This window comes from Sander vitreus, chromosome 21, assembly GCF_031162955.1.
Source record: "Sander vitreus isolate 19-12246 chromosome 21, sanVit1, whole genome shotgun sequence".
NCBI classification, from domain to species: Eukaryota; Metazoa; Chordata; class Actinopteri; order Perciformes; family Percidae; genus Sander; species Sander vitreus.
This window is the reverse complement of record NC_135875.1, coordinates 4,589,877-4,608,174: the sequence shown is the minus strand read 5'-3', so window position 1 is coordinate 4,608,174 and position 18,298 is coordinate 4,589,877. Positions and strand designations below refer to the sequence as shown.

Below are 18,298 nucleotides of genomic sequence, written 5' to 3'. Positions count from 1 at the left end.
TGGCACTGTCAAACCGGTGAGGTTTGTTGGAGATAATTCATCCCCGGAGCAAAATATTACACATAAGTGAGCACACACAGTGGGTAGAAAAAGTTTTAAAAAACCCCCATGATGGTGGATTCTTTCTGCAGTGCTGGAGGTTATATAGTGGCAAGCAGAGTAAACTGCAGGAGTCCAGATATAAAACGTGAGGTATTCCTCATAGGCACAGTGTGTTTCTCAGTGTGTTCACAGTTTAAAATCCTCTCTACCTCCAGTTCTCCTCAGGCCCCGTGTGTCTACGGTGGTTTTAATCCCGCAGCAGCTCTGGCCGGCTGGGGGGCTCTGCGGGAGGCGTTGTGGACCATGGGAGAGAAGCCAGGCCTCCTGACCAGGGGGGCGCGAGTGGAGATGACGAGCAGGCTCTGCAGGGCCGCGGGGTCGTGGGACAAGTAGGAACAGCACAGGCCTCTTTTAGGGACGGGGTTTATGACGGGGATGCTGGGACGGGGCCGGGCGTCGGTGTAGAAGCTGCTCCTGGCGTCCTGCCTGACGGCCAGAGAGCCACCGACTGAGGAGGAAACAGAGAGAAGATCTGAAATCAACAGACTACAAATCGGGCTGTGAAGTTGAACATAAGATAAGATAGAACTTTATTGTGCAGCAGTTGCATTACAAAGTAGGAAAGAATGCAAATATAAATATCAATAACAACATCATCAAACAGTATCCAAAATATAAACAAGGTTAACGGTAAGTTGCTCATATCTCAAATTGCTTTTAATTATGTTTTAATAATAATAATAATAACAATGTGGCTCTCTGGAAACTTCCTTTTGTGATTTAAAAAATTCACACAACTCTACTTATGCTATGCAAAACAAGACAAAACAATGCATTAATAGCAATAATAATAATGAATGATTTATCTCAAAATTAAGAGTACACACTAATTATTAAAGTGGAATAGTTCATTGTCGTGGGATGGATATGATGGACACCGTAAGGAAGTCAAACGGTAAGTACTGAGTGCTATTTCCTCACACTTAAAGCTAATATAACTGTATGAGGTCATTTTTGTGATAATAAAGTCTTTTTCATCACAAGCCAGTTTTGTTTTCTTTTTATAATATAGTAGAACACACAGCATTAAGTGTTTAGTAATAAATAAACAGAGTCAAAACAGAAGCTAAATACTGATTGTGCAGTTGGAAAAAAAAAAGCCCAACGTCGCTTGTACAGTAATTCCTCAAATCCTACTATATAAAAGATTGAGTTTACTTGCCTTTAGCTGCAGTGTTGAGGTCACTTGAGTCAAATCCCAGCATGCAGAGTGCGGAGAAGTGTTTACCTGGCCAGTTTATCTGCTGGGAGCTGATGGTCCTGTGTACGTCTGCCGCTCTGTTGTAGCTCTCGAGTTCCGTCGTGATCAGGCTCCTCTGGTCCATCGGGGGCCGGAGCAGGCGCTGCTGAGTCATCTGGGATTGGATGTGCTGCAGAACAGACAAGACATTATGTCAGTTCAGTTCTACTTCACAATGTTTCATTAGTGCTGCAAAAAATGATCAGTGATACGTAGCACCAGGCCCTTCATTTGAACAGGCTGAGTGTTATACAATCACTGACAATGACCCAAAATCTAATCCGTTAACACGGTTTCATTCTTAATATTATGATTCGTCTGCTGTTTATTTGTTTATAGAGCCGCTACAGTTCCGGAGCAGGTGGTCAAAACACCTGTTAATTTTTTTTATTAGAATGAATGTTTTATTTAAATGAACTATTAATGTTTATATCTGAATACTTATTTCCTGCCTACAGAGTTTAAAACCAACAATTTTGGAAGTGCAGCATGCACCGCTCAGCCTCTGGGAGAAACTGCAGTTTTATTTGAAAACATTACTCTACATACATACATAATCCTACAAAACTCAAATAGTAATAGGTGTTACAAGTAGAGCTGCAACGGTTAGTTGATTCATCGATTTGTCAATCGACAATCGACTAATCCCTTCAGTCATTTTTCAGGCAAATATTCTCTGATTTCAGCTCCTCAAAAGGGAGAATTTGCTTTCTTTCTTTGTCTTTTATGACAAATGTGTGAATTGAATGTTTTTGAGTTTTAGACTGTTGGTCGGGACAAAACAAGCAAACGGAAGACATTGTGAATGACATTTTTTTCACTATTCTTTAACGTTTTATAGGATGCTCGATTAATTAAGAAAATTAATCAGATTTATTGATAATAAAAAATCTGTAGCCCTGGTTAGTAATTAAATGTGAACCTGTTAAACAATGAGAGAAAACATCTTTTTAGGAAGTTTTAGAATTAACTGAATCTGAATTGATTTTTTTAAATGGATTTTTCAAAAAAAAACTGATTTGGCAACAAAATATGGGATTATTTTGATTGTTGTCCTGTGTCTCTACCTGCCATGACATCTGTGTGTGGGGCGGCTGTTGCTGCTGCTTTGTCCTCTGGGAAAACTGTGTCAAAGAGTCCAACTGAAATAAAAGAAAACAGAGTGGCTGGAGGCTAAAGTAAGCACAATTATTATCATTTAACTACCAACAAACAAGTGAAAATTGAGACCACAAACTATTCAAGTTATTTGTGTGTTCATGTTGGCGGTTTATGACGCATTTAGGGGGAACACAGTACCTGTAATTTGGTCTCACCTTTGTCTGTTGTCTCTGATGAGCCTGCCTCTGCTGCTGGGTGCAGGCGTCCTGCAGGACTCCCCCTGCGTCTCTGCGGCCCTGCAGCAGCTGGTGGATCTGCTCCACCACCCCCAGGTCCTGCAGTAGTTTCTTCCTCTGGAGCAGCGCGTCGACCCGCTCCTGCTCCTCCATGTCTGTGTCCTCCTCCAGCAGCTGCTCCTGCTTCTCCTCTCGGACTTCTGCTGCTTCAGGATGCACCGCCACACTGGACAGAGATGGCTGAGACACATTTGATTCAATTTGTTTTTATTGCTTTACTGTATATATATATATATATATATATATATATATATATATATATATATATATATATATATATATATATATATATATATATATATGCATTTACGATGTATTAGCAATTTCTGTCGCTGGATAACACTGTTTGTTTTTCCCGTCTTCACAATAAAAGGTATTTGAATTTGAAATGAGAGATGTCCGATAAGCAGGAATATTATTCTAGCTAATTTAAAATGGGTAAGAGTTCATTTACTCAAAAGGGGTCAGCCAGAATGTGAAGCATTCATCATAAGACGGAAGCTGTTTGACTCCCTCTTGTGGTTTCACATGGACACTGCACCTGTAATGACACCATAAGACTCACCGGCTGCAGCTCCCAGTCACAGTTTGAGCTGGGGGGTTGGGTTTGTGCTCGTCGTGGTTTGACTCTCTCCCCCGCCGTCTCCCCCTGCAAGTCTTTCCTCCGGCCTCCCCTCTGGTCCTTCTGCTCCTGCTTCAGACGCAGCTCCTGCAGTTGTTGCCTAAACACATAAATGCACACAGAATGTTTAGCATCTTTCCCTGACATTAAGTCAAAGGATTTCTTATAATCATAGTAACAATTTACTACTAATTAAATACCCTCAAAAAACCTAAAAATTCAAGTAATTTAAAATGCAATGCTTATAATAACAATGACCGAAAGAAGCGCAAGCTTCCACCAAAAGTACATTTAAATATGTCAATTATTTCAGTTGAATTATTTTCAGTTTATACGTTTTTCCCATCTAGCAACACATGTCTTGTCATACATGTCATTGGTTCATGCAATAAATATTTACTGATGAGGTGCTGAGAGAAATGCATTGTTCCTCATGATATACAGTATTTTAGAGCAGGGGTCTTCAACGTTTTGTAAACAAAGGACCCCTTACCTGAAAGAGAGATGGCACAGGGACCCCCCTACTACATATATTGTAAAAAATTAAACTGGGCCTACCATAACATGTAGGGCAGCCTAAAGCCTTTTTTGCATTGAATACCAAGCTATTAAATAGCCTAATAATTGCTGGCATGATTTTATAAATCATATTTTCATAAATACATGTGGCAAAGTTAATCCTTAGGATTAACTGTATATGTGTATGGCCTTAGTGACTATCTCACCTATAGGCCAGAGAGCCTACCATCAGTGGGGATTTATATTTGCTAATAATATGTTGGATTCATGTTAGGAAACTTTTGAAAATTAACAATAATTTGGAGGCCTCCCTGCTTTGATTCTGAGGATCCCTGTTTTAGAGTGTGCCGTCACTAACACACATACACACGCACTTATTTTGACTAATTGTTGTCAATTAACTGTTGATCAACTAATCAACTTGATTAATCAACTAATCATTTCAGCTCTAACAGGGTTGACATTAATAACACCCACTATCACACAAATTGTTTTGTGTTCATTGTCCCCAGAAGTTCTGCATTTGTGCACAAAATGAGCAGATTCCATTTTTTCAAAAACGTTTTCTTTGTTTCTTTGTGCCTCATTTGGAAAGACTTATTTTCCTTCTGTGTGGACAACAATATCTATGTGCATCACTAACAGCCTCTGCTCTCTACTGGATTGTTTTGGGCATGTTGAAAGCGTGCTGCAGGTACCTGGCACACTCCTCTCTGGCCTTGGACGCTGCGGTCTCATGGAAGAGCGAGCTGCTGTGTTTGAAGTACTTGTCGTATTTCTCCCCTCCCTCTCTGGGATAGATCCTCTTGAAGCCTCCCAGGTGTTCGGCCTCGTACTTTTCCATCTGCTCCACCGTGGCTGCCTGGCACTGGCGCAGCTCCTCCGACCTGCGCACACACACAGTAGCAGTCACCTGCATGTGTCCCCAGGAGGCATTCAGGGACAGGTGTATGACCTTGGGGAAAAACACACACACCATTTGTGAATGACAGAACTCTACCTGGCTTCTTTGGTGCTGATTTGCTGCAGCCTGTCCTTCACCCTGCGACGCTCCTCTTTGGTGATCTTGCGGCGGTCGCAGGCGCCCAAGTTGATGAGAACCAGGGTGTCGTACAGCAACGCATCCTTTACCTCGCGGTCCAGCTGAGAGTCGGTGGTAAAACTTGGGGAGTGATTCACCTGGAATACAAATATACTGATCCATTTAGACATCTAGTATCTAGGATCAGGGATTTCCTATTAACATTTTAACACCTTAAACTTTATAACAAACTCATGCTGTGCAGCCAGATTCTGTTCCAAACCACAGACATTTATTTTAAATTCTAGAGAGCTTCAATTTTCTAAATATACCAAATGTAGCTCAATGTTAGGTAGGTGTGTAAAAAATGATGAATAAGACGGTGGTGCTGCAGTGGCGCAGCCTTAACAAACATGGACTTCACAAATTATACACCTGATACTGCCAAACAGTGTGGAATAACATTTGTTTATCAACCTAAAAGCTACTTTTTAAAAAGAATTTTCATATGTTAAGGGGTGTATAAGAAACTTTCTATTCATTCAATTCTGTTACCTGCACGCAATTGTGAATAATAACTGTAAAGATCTCAAGATCCTGGGCATAACAAAACAATACATTTGTATATTTATGGCTAGTATTTTAAACAGAGGTGTCATGATCTTTCACCTCCAGCACCCAGGGTCTGAGCCGGTGATCCAGCAGCACATCGAAGCCCAGGATCTCGAAGCAGGCGCTGCCTGTGGTGTGGTTTGGGAAACACGTGTGGTAATTATGCTTGAGGACTGGGTGAGCAGAGATCAGAGTCTTTACGATCACGTCCTCAATGTCATTCCACATCTTGTCTGTGTTGCAGCTGATGGACTCCAGGAGCTTGTTCAGAGTGGACAGCTTCCTGGGAGGACAAAAAAACAAAACAAACATTCAATAAATATGCAGTATTCTAAGTAGTATTATGACTACGACACAACAAGCATTGTCTACTGTATGTGTTTACCGTTTGCTGCCAGTGTCCTCGTCACGAAGAAAGTTCTCGCTGTTCTTGTTGATGGAGTAGTTGGTGAGATGCATGCACACATCATCCTAACATGAGAAAGACGAGGAAAACAAGAGAGATAATCACACTCAAGACAGAAATATACAGTTTGTTTATAGAGCTGCAACAATTAGTTGATGAATTGATCGACAGACAACAATTTAAGCAAATTATCACACAAAAATGGAAAATATTATCGTTTCACCTTCTCTAATGTGAGTATTTTCCATTTTCTAAATCTTAAATGGTAAAAAAAAAAAAAACTGAATATCTTTGGGTTTTGGACTGTTGGTCATACATAAAGTCATTTAAAAAAACTTCTACGCCATTTTTTTTTTTACCATTAAAATAGAAGTAAGTTGCAGCCTTAACTCTTCCAAAGAGTTGTATCTGCTGTACTTTATTCTTGTGTCTCATTTTTATCCAACTAAGGTTACATTCTGGCATTTTATTGCATGTCTTGGCTATGTTCACACATGGCGTCTTTGCTGCCAGCCTCTGTTTTACATTATAATCCTATGGAGTAAACTGTGGTTTCAAAAAACTCCTGAGCGCTTTTTTAAATGCCACCGGCGACTTCTTTTTTGCAACTCAGAGCATCTTTTTGACGTTGAAAAAAGTGTAACTTTTCTGAAAAAAACCACCCTACGTCCAGTGCTTTTTTGACAGCCGACCAATGACAAGCAGAGTAGCCAGACCTGTCGTTTTTATAAAGCTCAACAGTCCCGCCCACTAGCTAGCTGAGACAGCATGTGATAACTTTAAAAGACCCTCAAAATAAACCTGTTACCATATTACCGTTAACATATATAACGGCTGTTACGTCAGCTGTAGACGGCTTTACCCAGTGTTAAGTTTGAGTTAACGTTATTTTAGACTGAATCAAGCTGTCAGCTAGTGGTTAGCCGAATTAGCTATTAGCTAAACTAACGTTAGCTTCCCGGCAGAGGCTAACGTCAGAAGCGTGACACACAGATCGTGATTCGTGCAGTGTCGTAAATCCTCGTGACGGATCGTGCAGGCAGCAGAGACCGGGTACTGACACCCCCCCCCCCCCTCCTCACCAGCATGAGTTCCACCAATCAGAGTCATCACTGTGGGATTGTGGGATTGTTCAGGATTGTGGGTAATGAAGTACTTATCCAAGACATCGCGAATAAAAGACATTTGTCTCTAAACAAGGTTAGTGCCCCATGATTGTTGGTGTCTATATCAGCATATACAATCGCTTAGTCATGTACGCAAGCTGGTATTAAGTCTACCATCGACGGTTACGATTTTATGGCTTATACTGCAAATGTCAATGGAGAAATTGCATTGTATTTTTACTTCCGGAACCCGGTGTGGGCGGGACTGAGCTCTATAACAACAAGAAAAAAATGGAGTCGAAGCACAGCGAGTTATACGCTTATACAGTATGAACGGGTGCTCCCTGTACAGGGAACTCACTTTGTTTTATGTAACATTAGCAGCACCACTCTCTCTCTCTGTTCTTTCTCTAGCTTGCTCCACCGCTTTGTTTTATCTAACGTTAGCACCACTCGCGCTCTCTCTCTCTCTCTCTCTCTCTCTCTCTCTCTCTCTCTCTCTCTCTCTCTCTCTCTCAGTGTGTCTCAAACCGCGCACTTCTGTACTTATACTAGCTATTTGAGTACACTCAAAGCGTCACTCGTCGAAGTGTGGTAAATGCAGTGCACTACGAGTACCCGGATGGTGCACTTAAAACGGTCAAAAAGTTGAGTGTGGATCGATGGACACTTTCCACCCTCAACGGTCGCCATCTTGGCTACGTAGCGGAAGGGGCGGAGCTAACAAAAGTTGAAAAATGTCTGATAATGGCGGCCGAGGACGCGATAGCGAGACCCGTGGAGCATTTCTCTAGCTCGCTCCACCGCTTTGTTCTATCTAACGTTAGCACCGCTCAACATAGCGCTCTAGCTAGGATACTGTAGCATTAGCTGTTGCAACAAAAGACGCTCTTGGCTGCTTTTTGGAATAAAAATGCTGCCAGCTTTTTTTTTTCACTACAAAAGCGACCTAGTCAACACTTTCTTGTCAAAAAAGATGCCAAGTGTGATGGCCTAGTGTTATTTATTTCTAATGATCTCTTTGATTGTTAAGTACTTGGTAATCACAAGGATGCTGATTATCTTATGGATAATACAACATGCATGATCATCAAATATGTACTTTTTATTGTAACGGAAAAATTATAATTACAATGAACAAACATGTTCCTGACCTTTAAATGCTAAGGCTGGTTACTTTCTATGTTTTTGTTGTTGTTTGTTGTTTGTTTGTTTTTGACAAATCTAAATGTGTTAGTGTTAACACACCAAGAATGTGTTGCTGCATTGGTTCCTACTGAAGACATCTTTAGAAACAGCTCACAAATGTATGTGTGTGTGGGATTGAATCAAAATAAACTTTTGTGTGTGTGTGTGTGTGTGTGTGTGTGTGTGTGTGTGTGTGTGTGTGTGTGTGTGTGTGTGTGTGTGTGTGTGAGTATATGTGTGTGTGTGTTCATGGTGACGAATGAAACATGTCACGCACTGCAACAGTGTGGTTCTCTGATGTGCTTTTATGGCACAGAGGAAGAAGATATATCAGTCTTTGACACACACACAGAATACTTGTTATTTTAGAATATCACCAGACTTGCTTTAACATGTCTTACCACATTGCCGTGTGTCGGTTCGTTGTACTTGGTGGTGCAGAAGCGAGCCAGTCCCTCCTTAAACATGAATATGCTGAATGGGTCACATGAAGTCACCAGCACGTAGATACGCAAGTCAAACTTGTATCCATCGATTATAAAAGGCTGAGGAGGGAATGAAAAACACATGTAAACTTCAACCTGTGTGTGTGTGTGTGTGTGTGTGTGTGTGTGTGTGTGTGTGTGTGTGTGTGTGTGTGTGTGTGTGTGTGTGTGTGTATGTGTGTGTGTGTGTGTGTTTAGCAGACCCTCACCCTGGAGATGTAAACCTGGCAGATCATATGTTCTCCAGGTTGAATTTCTTTACTTGACTTGGTGATGATGATGCCTTTGCCTTGGCAACCGGTATCTGGCTTACAGATATACGTCTTGCTTTTTTTGGCCCTGGTGTAAGCTTGGAAGTCACTGTAACTGCAAAGTACAATCAAATAAGGAGTTAGTATATTAAGACACACTGAGACTAAACTAAAACTAAATAAAAGAGCAAAATCACTGTGAAAAGTTCAAACTGACTCTGCGGGAAGGCACCAAGTTTTGGGGAAGATATTGTAGTCTTTGGGGAAAAGCTTGAGCATACGGTTCATGTTTCTTGCGAGTAAATCCTTGCGGCAGATCTCAATCATTCCTGGAAAATGGTTTATTTTCTGCAAAGACACAAGAGACACACATGACTGTTCTTAGAGGGGAAGTAATGTGTTGGCAGAATACTGAACACTCCTGAATTACCCAATTAGATTTAAAAAAATGGACTGCTTGAGCTGAAAAGATGTCATGAGCCATGAATACTGTGCGCTGAATAGATTACTCAATCTCATAATCTCTATGGAAATCTCCGTTTTATTATTTCATGGGTAGGCATATTGAGCAGAAGAATTTAAATTACATGTAAGGCTATTACAATTTGACAGAGCAGAGTGACGGCTCCCCATCGATTCCTTTTCAGCTTAATTCATACAATTGAATTCAGTTTAATTAGTCTTCTATGATGATGGCAGTAATGTGTATATATATTATGTGAGCAAATGCAGTTGAATACCTGGTACCGCTTCATGTCCTTAACACGGTCGAGAGAGACAGAGTAGTCGGTCCAAAAAAGTGTCCAGTCTTCAGCCTCCATCGCCTCTCTGAGGCCGTATCTACGAGCAGCACGCCGCACTGAGACGAACAAACAGCAAGGAGTATTTTAACTGTGTGTGTATTATTGAAGTGCATGTGTCTGTGAAACCCATCTGCTACAAGGAATGATCTAGGAACTACGGGTTACAGCACAGGGCCAAATGTATGTGGACACCTGAACATTACACCCATATGTGATTGATTAACATCTTATTTTAAAAACTATGAGCATTAATCTGCTGCTGTAACAGCCGCCTCACTTCTGGTTTCAGTCTTTCCTCTAGATGTTGGAACTGCTGCAGGGATTTGCTCCCATTCAGCCAAAGATGTTGGATTGGGTTGAGGTCAGAGCTGTGCAGACCAGTCAAGTTCTTCTACACCAAACTGGGAAAACCATTTGTTCATTGAGCTGGCTTTTTTGCATGGGGGTATTGCCATTTTAAAGCATGAAATGGCCAAACAAACTGTTTACAAATTGTCTAAAATATCATTGTATTATGTAGCATTAAAGCCTCTTAACACACACATGGGATTCACTTATTCAGGATCTGCTCAGGTTGAAGGAGGCCAGAGCTTAGATGGGAATTTATTAGGTCTCAAATATTTTCTACCAATAAGAATGGTAAAGCTGTCATTTGTTCTGCCAGATGCAAGAGAGCTAACAGAAGATCCAGGAAGGTGTCAATCGATCAGTCTAAACACACCCACAGTCCTGGGAAGAGGTCCAATCAGCCAGTTTAACTGATACCCCTGTGTGGGTGTTCAGGGCCTTTAAAATTTCCCTTGAATAAAAAAAAAAGGGACCTAGCCCAAACCATGAAAATCCGTAGTGTTGACAGGGGTGTCGACATACTTTTGGCCATGTAGTATGTAGTATATCTAGTGCTTCCCATGTTCCAATACGGTCTCTGTTTTACTCAAACAATTCACTCTACACGACTAAAGTGAAATATAAATATGGGATGTTGCAGAGCAATGTAGACATCTGCACAGACATAACAGAATAATAGACATTTATGATTTAGTCATCCAAACTTACCACTTTCATATTTGCAGTTGGTGAGGTTGATCCACAGTCATCTGGAAGAAAAGAGAGACAGAAAGAGGGACAGACATCTGCTTTGCTGCAAGGTCCTACAAAGGCCTCATCACGCTCATTCTACCTTCACCAAATGATGAGGATAAGTGAGAAAACTACGTTAAGAGCCTCCAGTACAAGTTACAAAATCATAACTGTCAGTGCTCAGATGCAATGTACCTGCAATGTGAAATAACGGCGGAAATACAAATGGATGAGATCCTGCAGTAAAGTACCTCTTCTTGCCTTTCCTCCTCTTCTTGTTGACGGGTGGCGGGGTGCGGGTGCAGACTTCAGTTTGGCTTTCACCACCCTCTCCTCCCCGCTGCTCATATTTGTGTGCATCTTCATTTCTGTCTGGGCTGTCCACAGGTAGACCCATCCTGGATATGCACAAACAAAAACAAACACACTCATTTGACTGCGAGCAAATGCAAAAAAAATCTTACAGTATGTGATAGTTTACACACACATAAAAAACCTAATGATGCCATTCCATATATGACATTTACATGATATATTTTAATAGGATTTGCTGTGCAGCCTCTGAATGAAATTCAATCAAACTGAACCATGGACATGCTGTAAGTGCGTGCATGGAGTCATGTTTCCGTTTCCATTTCTCTCATCAGGTGAGTGCTCTGGTTGTCAGCACATTGTCACACACCAGCTATTCAAGAGTTATCGTGGCGGGACGGATACAAACAGTGGGTAATAGTGCAACAATAGCAAGGGGGAATCAACTCTAAGCCAACCACAACTGGTTGTAATGCTTTTCATAATGCTGAAACAAAGGATTACACATTTAAATATCTCAGTCTTTTCTTTATATGATGGTTTTAGTAGAGTCCTTGTGAGGGGTTTTATAAACAGTCCACTTTACCCATTGTCCACTAATTAACAAGATAAGTTCTTATGTTGTATATTTTTCTCTCAGGTTTGCTAAACACAGTACAACACGTGTCTTTGGTATTTTATAACCCAGTATAATTTTTAACACTACTCAAAATGTTTCTTTTTTGGACACTGCATGAATACATGAGTGTCCGCTGTCTACGCTAAAAGCATTTTTAAAATGTGACCACACCGCAGTGACTGACCCCTTTTATCATGAGTGAAGTGCACATTCATCAATAAGATAAACAAGACTGACAGCGTGTCCCAGATCCATATTACACACTTATTCTAAGCAGATTTTGAGTATGCAGTGAACGGATACAGGAACGTGGACAGGAAACAGACTAAATACGCTCGATTTTGACTGTGCTGTTCTCCCACAATGCAATGCACAAATGAAATAGAGGAGCTGCTCACAGAAAGCCTTTATAAAACTAAAATAAGTAATCAATCTTACTGTGTCATTTCCTGTGCGGATAAGTATGGATTTGGGACACAGCTTAAGAGTCCACAGCCATGCTAGCGGCTTTGTGAGACTGTACAAAACGTGAATGCCAGCATGCTAACGTGCTCACAGTGACAATGCTTATGTTCAATGCTTTTGCTAATTACTGTAGCACTAAACTAAAGTACAGTTGAGGCTGATGGGAATGTTGGTGCTAGATGAAAAGTCAAGGGGTCACCAAAGTTATAACAATTCATTATGGAGGGGAACATGTATGTGTGTAACAAATCCATGGCAATCCATCACATATTATGGCGGCACTGGATGAAAAGTCAATCAAAGTCATTAGGAGTCATCCTCTGGGGACCATAAATCTCTGTAAAAGACAATAAATACAATGACAATTAATTTAACAGTTGTTTGGATATTTCAGTCTGGACCAAAGTGATGGACCAACTGACCAACACTGCTATTCATAGAGCTCTGCCTCCAGCATGGCTAAAAATCTAAAGTTTATACAAATAAACGTAGGCGAGTTCAGTTCCACCTATGTGGTCTTTTTCTGTGAATGTCCGTCTGCACTCTGAACCGAGCACGGTGTTCAGCAATCGTCACAGTAGCATCTCAGCTGTTCGCCCCTGCCTCCTATCTGGTGTCTTGTAGGGTTGAAGGTGAGGTCAAGTTAACTCATGGAAATGATCGTGATCGTGGTGGCGGTAAGGAGGGACATCCCAGGTACATTGCGGGAGGTTACGGTGCTAGGTAACAGTATTCTGATCAAATGATCTGGATAATCCTGGCCCTGAACTGTGAGCTTTACACTGGGCCGAGACGCCCCACTGACCTCAGTCCGGATACAGTTACAGTCCTGCAAAGGATTTCTCAAAGGTTCTCCCTCAGCGTGCAACACCATCAGGAACATGAATAACACCTTTGTGCTATCTGTCCTTAACAAACAATGACTGAATTCAGTAAGAATGACTTTGTTAACTGCTCGGTGTCACTACATAACATCCAACATTCAGGCTACATCTTGACACACCATGCTAGCACTTAATATTGTCTAATATCCTATAAAAACTAACAAACAAACTGCAGCACTAAACACTAAATCCAGTTGTTTGTTTAGAGGGGATTCAGAGGTGCAGAGGTTGTCACTGTCTGATTTATTAATATAATAATGTAATATAAGAAAAGACAAACCTTTAAATTCTACATAAAAAACTTGTCTAAATAAAATTTCAAATTAGTACAGCATACTGTCTTTCACATGTATACACTCACAATTAATGCTGCAGCTAACAATTATCTCTATTATTAAATAAAAGTATATAGTCTTACCAAAGCACATCTCCTCTTAAAACTGCTAAATGTGTCTGATTGCAACCCAAAAACATGAAGGTGTTTCATTTATAATATATAAAACAATATAAAACAAAAAGAGCAGCAAATCTTTGTACATTTGACAGGCAGTAGTACACAAATGCTCTCTATTTTTAGACAAATTACTTAAATTATCATCAAAGTCACCATCAGCTAATTTTCAGTTAATTCATTTATCGATTATTCAACCAATTCTTTCGGCACTAATCGCAATCCATTAGGTTTCAGTGATGCAACTCACTCAGTTGCCAGTTTATTAGATACACCTAATGGCTAAAACTAATGCAGTCTAAAACAAATCCTCTCTTCGTGAAGGTTATAATGTTCAGTATTCGTATACGTTTTTGGAACGCTACAGTTTGTTGAGTTGAGTCTAATATCTAGTCTGCCCTCGTTGATATAAATGGGATGGAAAAAAATATGAGCAACACCTCTGCAGACTGCATAAGTTTAAGCTAATTGTACCTCATAAATTGGCAATTGAGTAACCTACTGTCTCCGTCTTCATATCAGAAATGATTCTTACTCACCTGCACTGTTAAGCCTACATTTGCAAGGACCAAGGTGTTGCAAGACGCTGCCTCCCCTGTCTGTCCTTCTGTCTCCACGCGTCTTTGATACACTAATATTTGTTTCAAGAGCCTTTTAAGACGATGTCACACTCCTCAGTAGAAAGACCAATGAGCCACATCTCCACCTCGAGCACCATCTGTCTCTGGAGTCTTTGAGAAATAAAAAGAGAGTAGATTTGTATCATCACAAGGATGGTTCAGTTCAGATTGACTTACTCCCACAAGCAAGGATCTGGTGACCAATTAGAAACTGTGGGGACAAACACCTGATCCCTTCTGACATGGTGGAGAGAAAATGAGCAGGAGACCTCAGCACGGAGCAAGAGGAGAGGGATAATCCCTGATACTTGTTAACTGAAATAGGAGATGTGTTTTTCAACGCCTCCAGATGTTAAATTTAAATCTGTGCTGAAAAGCGGAGCAGCGGTTTGTGGTGTAAGTGAACAGGCTGGACATCCATCTTGTTAGCCAAGTTGAAATAGAAACCTTCAGCTGAAGCTTAGCCTTCCAATGAAGACATTAAAAATGGAGCACAGGCAGAAGGGGAAAGGCTGGTCAAAGAAGAAGAAAGTAGACAAACAGGACGCTGTATCTTGTGTTTCCCAGTTGTCATGACAGCCAACCAGGTATCAACCAGATAAAACCAGACAGGATGATAATAGTTACGTGTAAGAATAACACAACATGATGTAACTCTCTGTGGCTACAATCTAGTGCTGAAACTATGTCTTGATTACTCAGCCAATCAACATTAATTAATCATTAGATGACATCCTACACCCTTCCACACTCACTTGTCTACCCTTTGTCTTTCTTATGACGCTTTAAAGACCACAGCCTAAGCTTCCAGTACTGATGTCAGTTGCTGAATTGATAAGTCATGACAACATTTGAAGGTATTTAAACAGTATGGGTGCAAACCCTTTGTGTGTGAGAGAGTTACATGCTGGGCAACATGAGCTCGCATACAATTACAAACCAAGACAATTATAATTGAATGTGACGATGGTGTATTATTATAGAGACATTAATGCAAGTAGAAGAAGTTAATGTGCTCTTTTCTCTTATATTGTCTCAGGTGTGTTAATAAATAAGAAAAGCAATGACAAACAAACTATTTTTTTCATTTCGTTTTGTCTGTAAAGAAGCACAACTTTGTGAATTGAATATGTAAAGTGGGGATTAGTTTCAAATTCTGCTCTACAAGATCAGCAATTGCCTTTTTTTTTTTTTTAATTAAGTACCGTGTACCATTTTCTAAATTTTTGTGTAACTGGTAACAAACCAAAACCAAAAACCTTTAGATGTCAGGTATGGATTATACCTACAATCTTGCCAAGAAACCAGAACATTAAATTGCACATTTTACATTGGGAACTAGCGCCCCCTGAATGAAATGTACCATGGAGAAAACTAAAAGTAATCGGTTACATCATAAACATCATAAACATTATAAACAAGTCATAAACGTTTATGATATAACGCTTCTTTTAGTAAGGGTCATTCGGTTTTTGTCATGACAAGTTAGAGTTAGAGTTAGAGTTAGAGTTAGGGTTCATGTGTTCATGTCACTCTTATGTAGATACCGTCAAGTAAGTGTTACCAAGTAATCTAACTGAAGTAAACTGTTGTCATTATAGTTGCAGTGGGGGAACCTGAATAAAATGAACTTTATCATAACATAATTATAGTATCTATATATTTAAGATAAGGTCCCATTTACAATATTTTAATTAGTTACCATTCAATGTTTTTAATTCACAGCTTTCAAAATAATACTAATAACAAACTGGTGAATTTACTTCTCACAAAATACAATACATGATTTACTCAAGTAGCTGTACTTATTACCTAGCTAAGATTTTGAGACACTTCCAAAGGCTTACTTCGACTCCTTTAACTTAAAGGGAAATATTGTACTTTTTACTTAGGCTACCTAGCTAGCTACATTAATTTAACAGCTACAGTTTTTACACTTTTTAGATTAAACTAACCAGCAGTAACGTTAAAGAAATGAGTCCGCTCCACCTTGACAAAGCATAGGCCTAATAGTAAATTAATGCATACATATGTTTAGCTTTTTTACTTTTTTTAAGTATTATTTTCCATTATATGCACTACGCTGTAGCTATGGTAACGGAATGCTGACTTCTCCCTAGCGATTTAGGCTAACTATCGCTAGCAAGAGATTTTAAACAATCAACATTTAAACGACTAAAAACGTCATAAACATGACATTACCGTTACAAACAAGTGTGTCCTCTCGTTACCGGCGAGTAACACTAACCGAGCAGCCTTTTGTAATGTTGTTGATGTTGTCGGGTCGTGTCTTGTCTTGACGCACAGTGGAGACGTAACCTACAAATGTAAACATGAATGAACTGGAGGCACTCGCGCGGTGCCTTTTCAGATGGAAGGTCGATCTTTAGCCAATCAAAAGCCGCGGTTGTGAAAGTCCTCGTCTCTAATTGGTTGTTGGCTCACCGATGAGAAAAGATTCATCTACAGAATGATCCACAGGTGCACCCTGCAGTTTAGATGGTTTCCAGATAATGTTATAAGGTCAATACTTACAGAAAACACAAATTTGACTCTCTGAAAAGAAAATTCTGATCACATCTGCCCTTAAAAATGAAAATAATATATGATGTTTGTCATTTTATAGCATTTAAAGAAAATAATTCCATCACACAACAAAACAAATGTTTTAGGTGTTACAAATCACCTTGGCAGCCAAGATGTATCATGTATCACTCATTTTACAAGTTTTATTTAATACTGATTGACAAGTTTCTGAAGAATTAAAAGATGCACCATAAAATACCTCTCCTGCCGACATTTTCATAGCTCACTCTTAAGATGCTCTTGAGAGAGTTTCTGTTTGTGGTCACTAAGTAGCAGTGTTGGCTAAGCCATTTTCCCCCAATAAGTAGGTGAGGATGATGATGGCCAATGCAGTGTCCAACAGCACACCCTCTTCTCCTGGTACATTTATTCTGGTCGTGTCCACATACCAAGAAACTTTGGAGCAGATTGTCACAAATTATTATTTTAACCACATTTTATTGGCATTGGCTCAGTCAAAGTTTTCAAAAAAATAAGCCAAGCCTTTTGAAGTTGACTGCCAATGTTAAGCAATATATTGTTTTCATATCTAAATGTACAAACAAAAAAAACTGTTAAATCATATGACCTCAAATATTAATTTGAATCTTTTCTTGCTTTTCTTATATATATTTTCTGTTTGGTAACCCCTTGACCTCCCTTAGCTTGTTTGTTTGCTTGTTTGATGTACATAATGTGTTGTTTACCTGCTGTATATCCACGTCTGTGAATAAAGATTGATTTAAAAAAAAAGTGAATGAAAGTTTTTAAATGAAATCATACATTTCAGTACAATATAGCTACTGTGATAATAAGGATGTCCTGTTCAAAGGATAAAGCCCAAATACTGTCATATGGCTGATATGTTAGGAGCCTGTCATGCACAAATAAAGAGCAAAAATACAACCAATACCACTGACATTTAAACTGACCGATATCTAAGTGTTTATTATAATAACATTATTATAACACACATGTAGTGTTACTATGTAGGTTTGATGAACAGAATCAGCTCCCCGACGGACAAGAGTTTGGCTCCCTCCTGTGTTTTTATGTCATACTGCAGAAGTGAGGAAGGAGTGAGTTCTTGAAATTGTCCTACATTTCCCATAATGTAGCAGCATCCAGGGCTACAATAACGCAACTACTGATGCCTTCAAGGACAATCGGAAATAAGGCAGTACAGTCTTTGATTTGAGCGCACATGAACATGATGTTTAGCTGTGGTTCTTTTTGAAGGCTACAAGCATATAATGTGTCTGTGTGAACTTAATTGTCGATTAAAAATTATGTTAATTAATGTATTATGTTTTATAAACAGCACCAGTTGTATTCTAAAAATTGTCCATGATAGGCTGCTGGTTGACTAAAAGTACCTATTTGTGTTTTGGTGCACTTTCTTTGCATTAAACTCAAGTCTTTCTTTTTCATGTATTTGAAAATGTCAACAAACACAAACGTGCGTAAAGACCTATGGTAAAAGGAAACAGGCAAAGGAAACAAAATAAAAGTGACACGTCCATTATATGTTATAAATATGAAGAACATGT

At 39.6% G+C, this 18,298-nt stretch overlaps 1 protein-coding gene across 1 annotated transcript; it reads right to left on the bottom strand.

Moving 5' to 3' along the window:
- Positions 1–117: 117 nt before the first annotated feature.
- Positions 118–11,229, bottom strand: ttll6 (tubulin tyrosine ligase-like family, member 6). The gene is given in 15 exon segments (XM_078279678.1): positions 118–550; positions 1,331–1,472; positions 2,410–2,484; positions 2,659–2,919; positions 3,305–3,461; positions 4,579–4,767; positions 4,881–5,059; positions 5,571–5,796; positions 5,899–5,984; positions 8,615–8,758; positions 8,908–9,064; positions 9,167–9,297; positions 9,690–9,808; positions 10,809–10,849; positions 11,084–11,229. Coding segments are annotated over 15 exon segments (2,325 nt in total). The 3' UTR covers positions 118–278.
- Between the last annotated feature and the right edge of the window lie 7,069 nt (positions 11,230–18,298).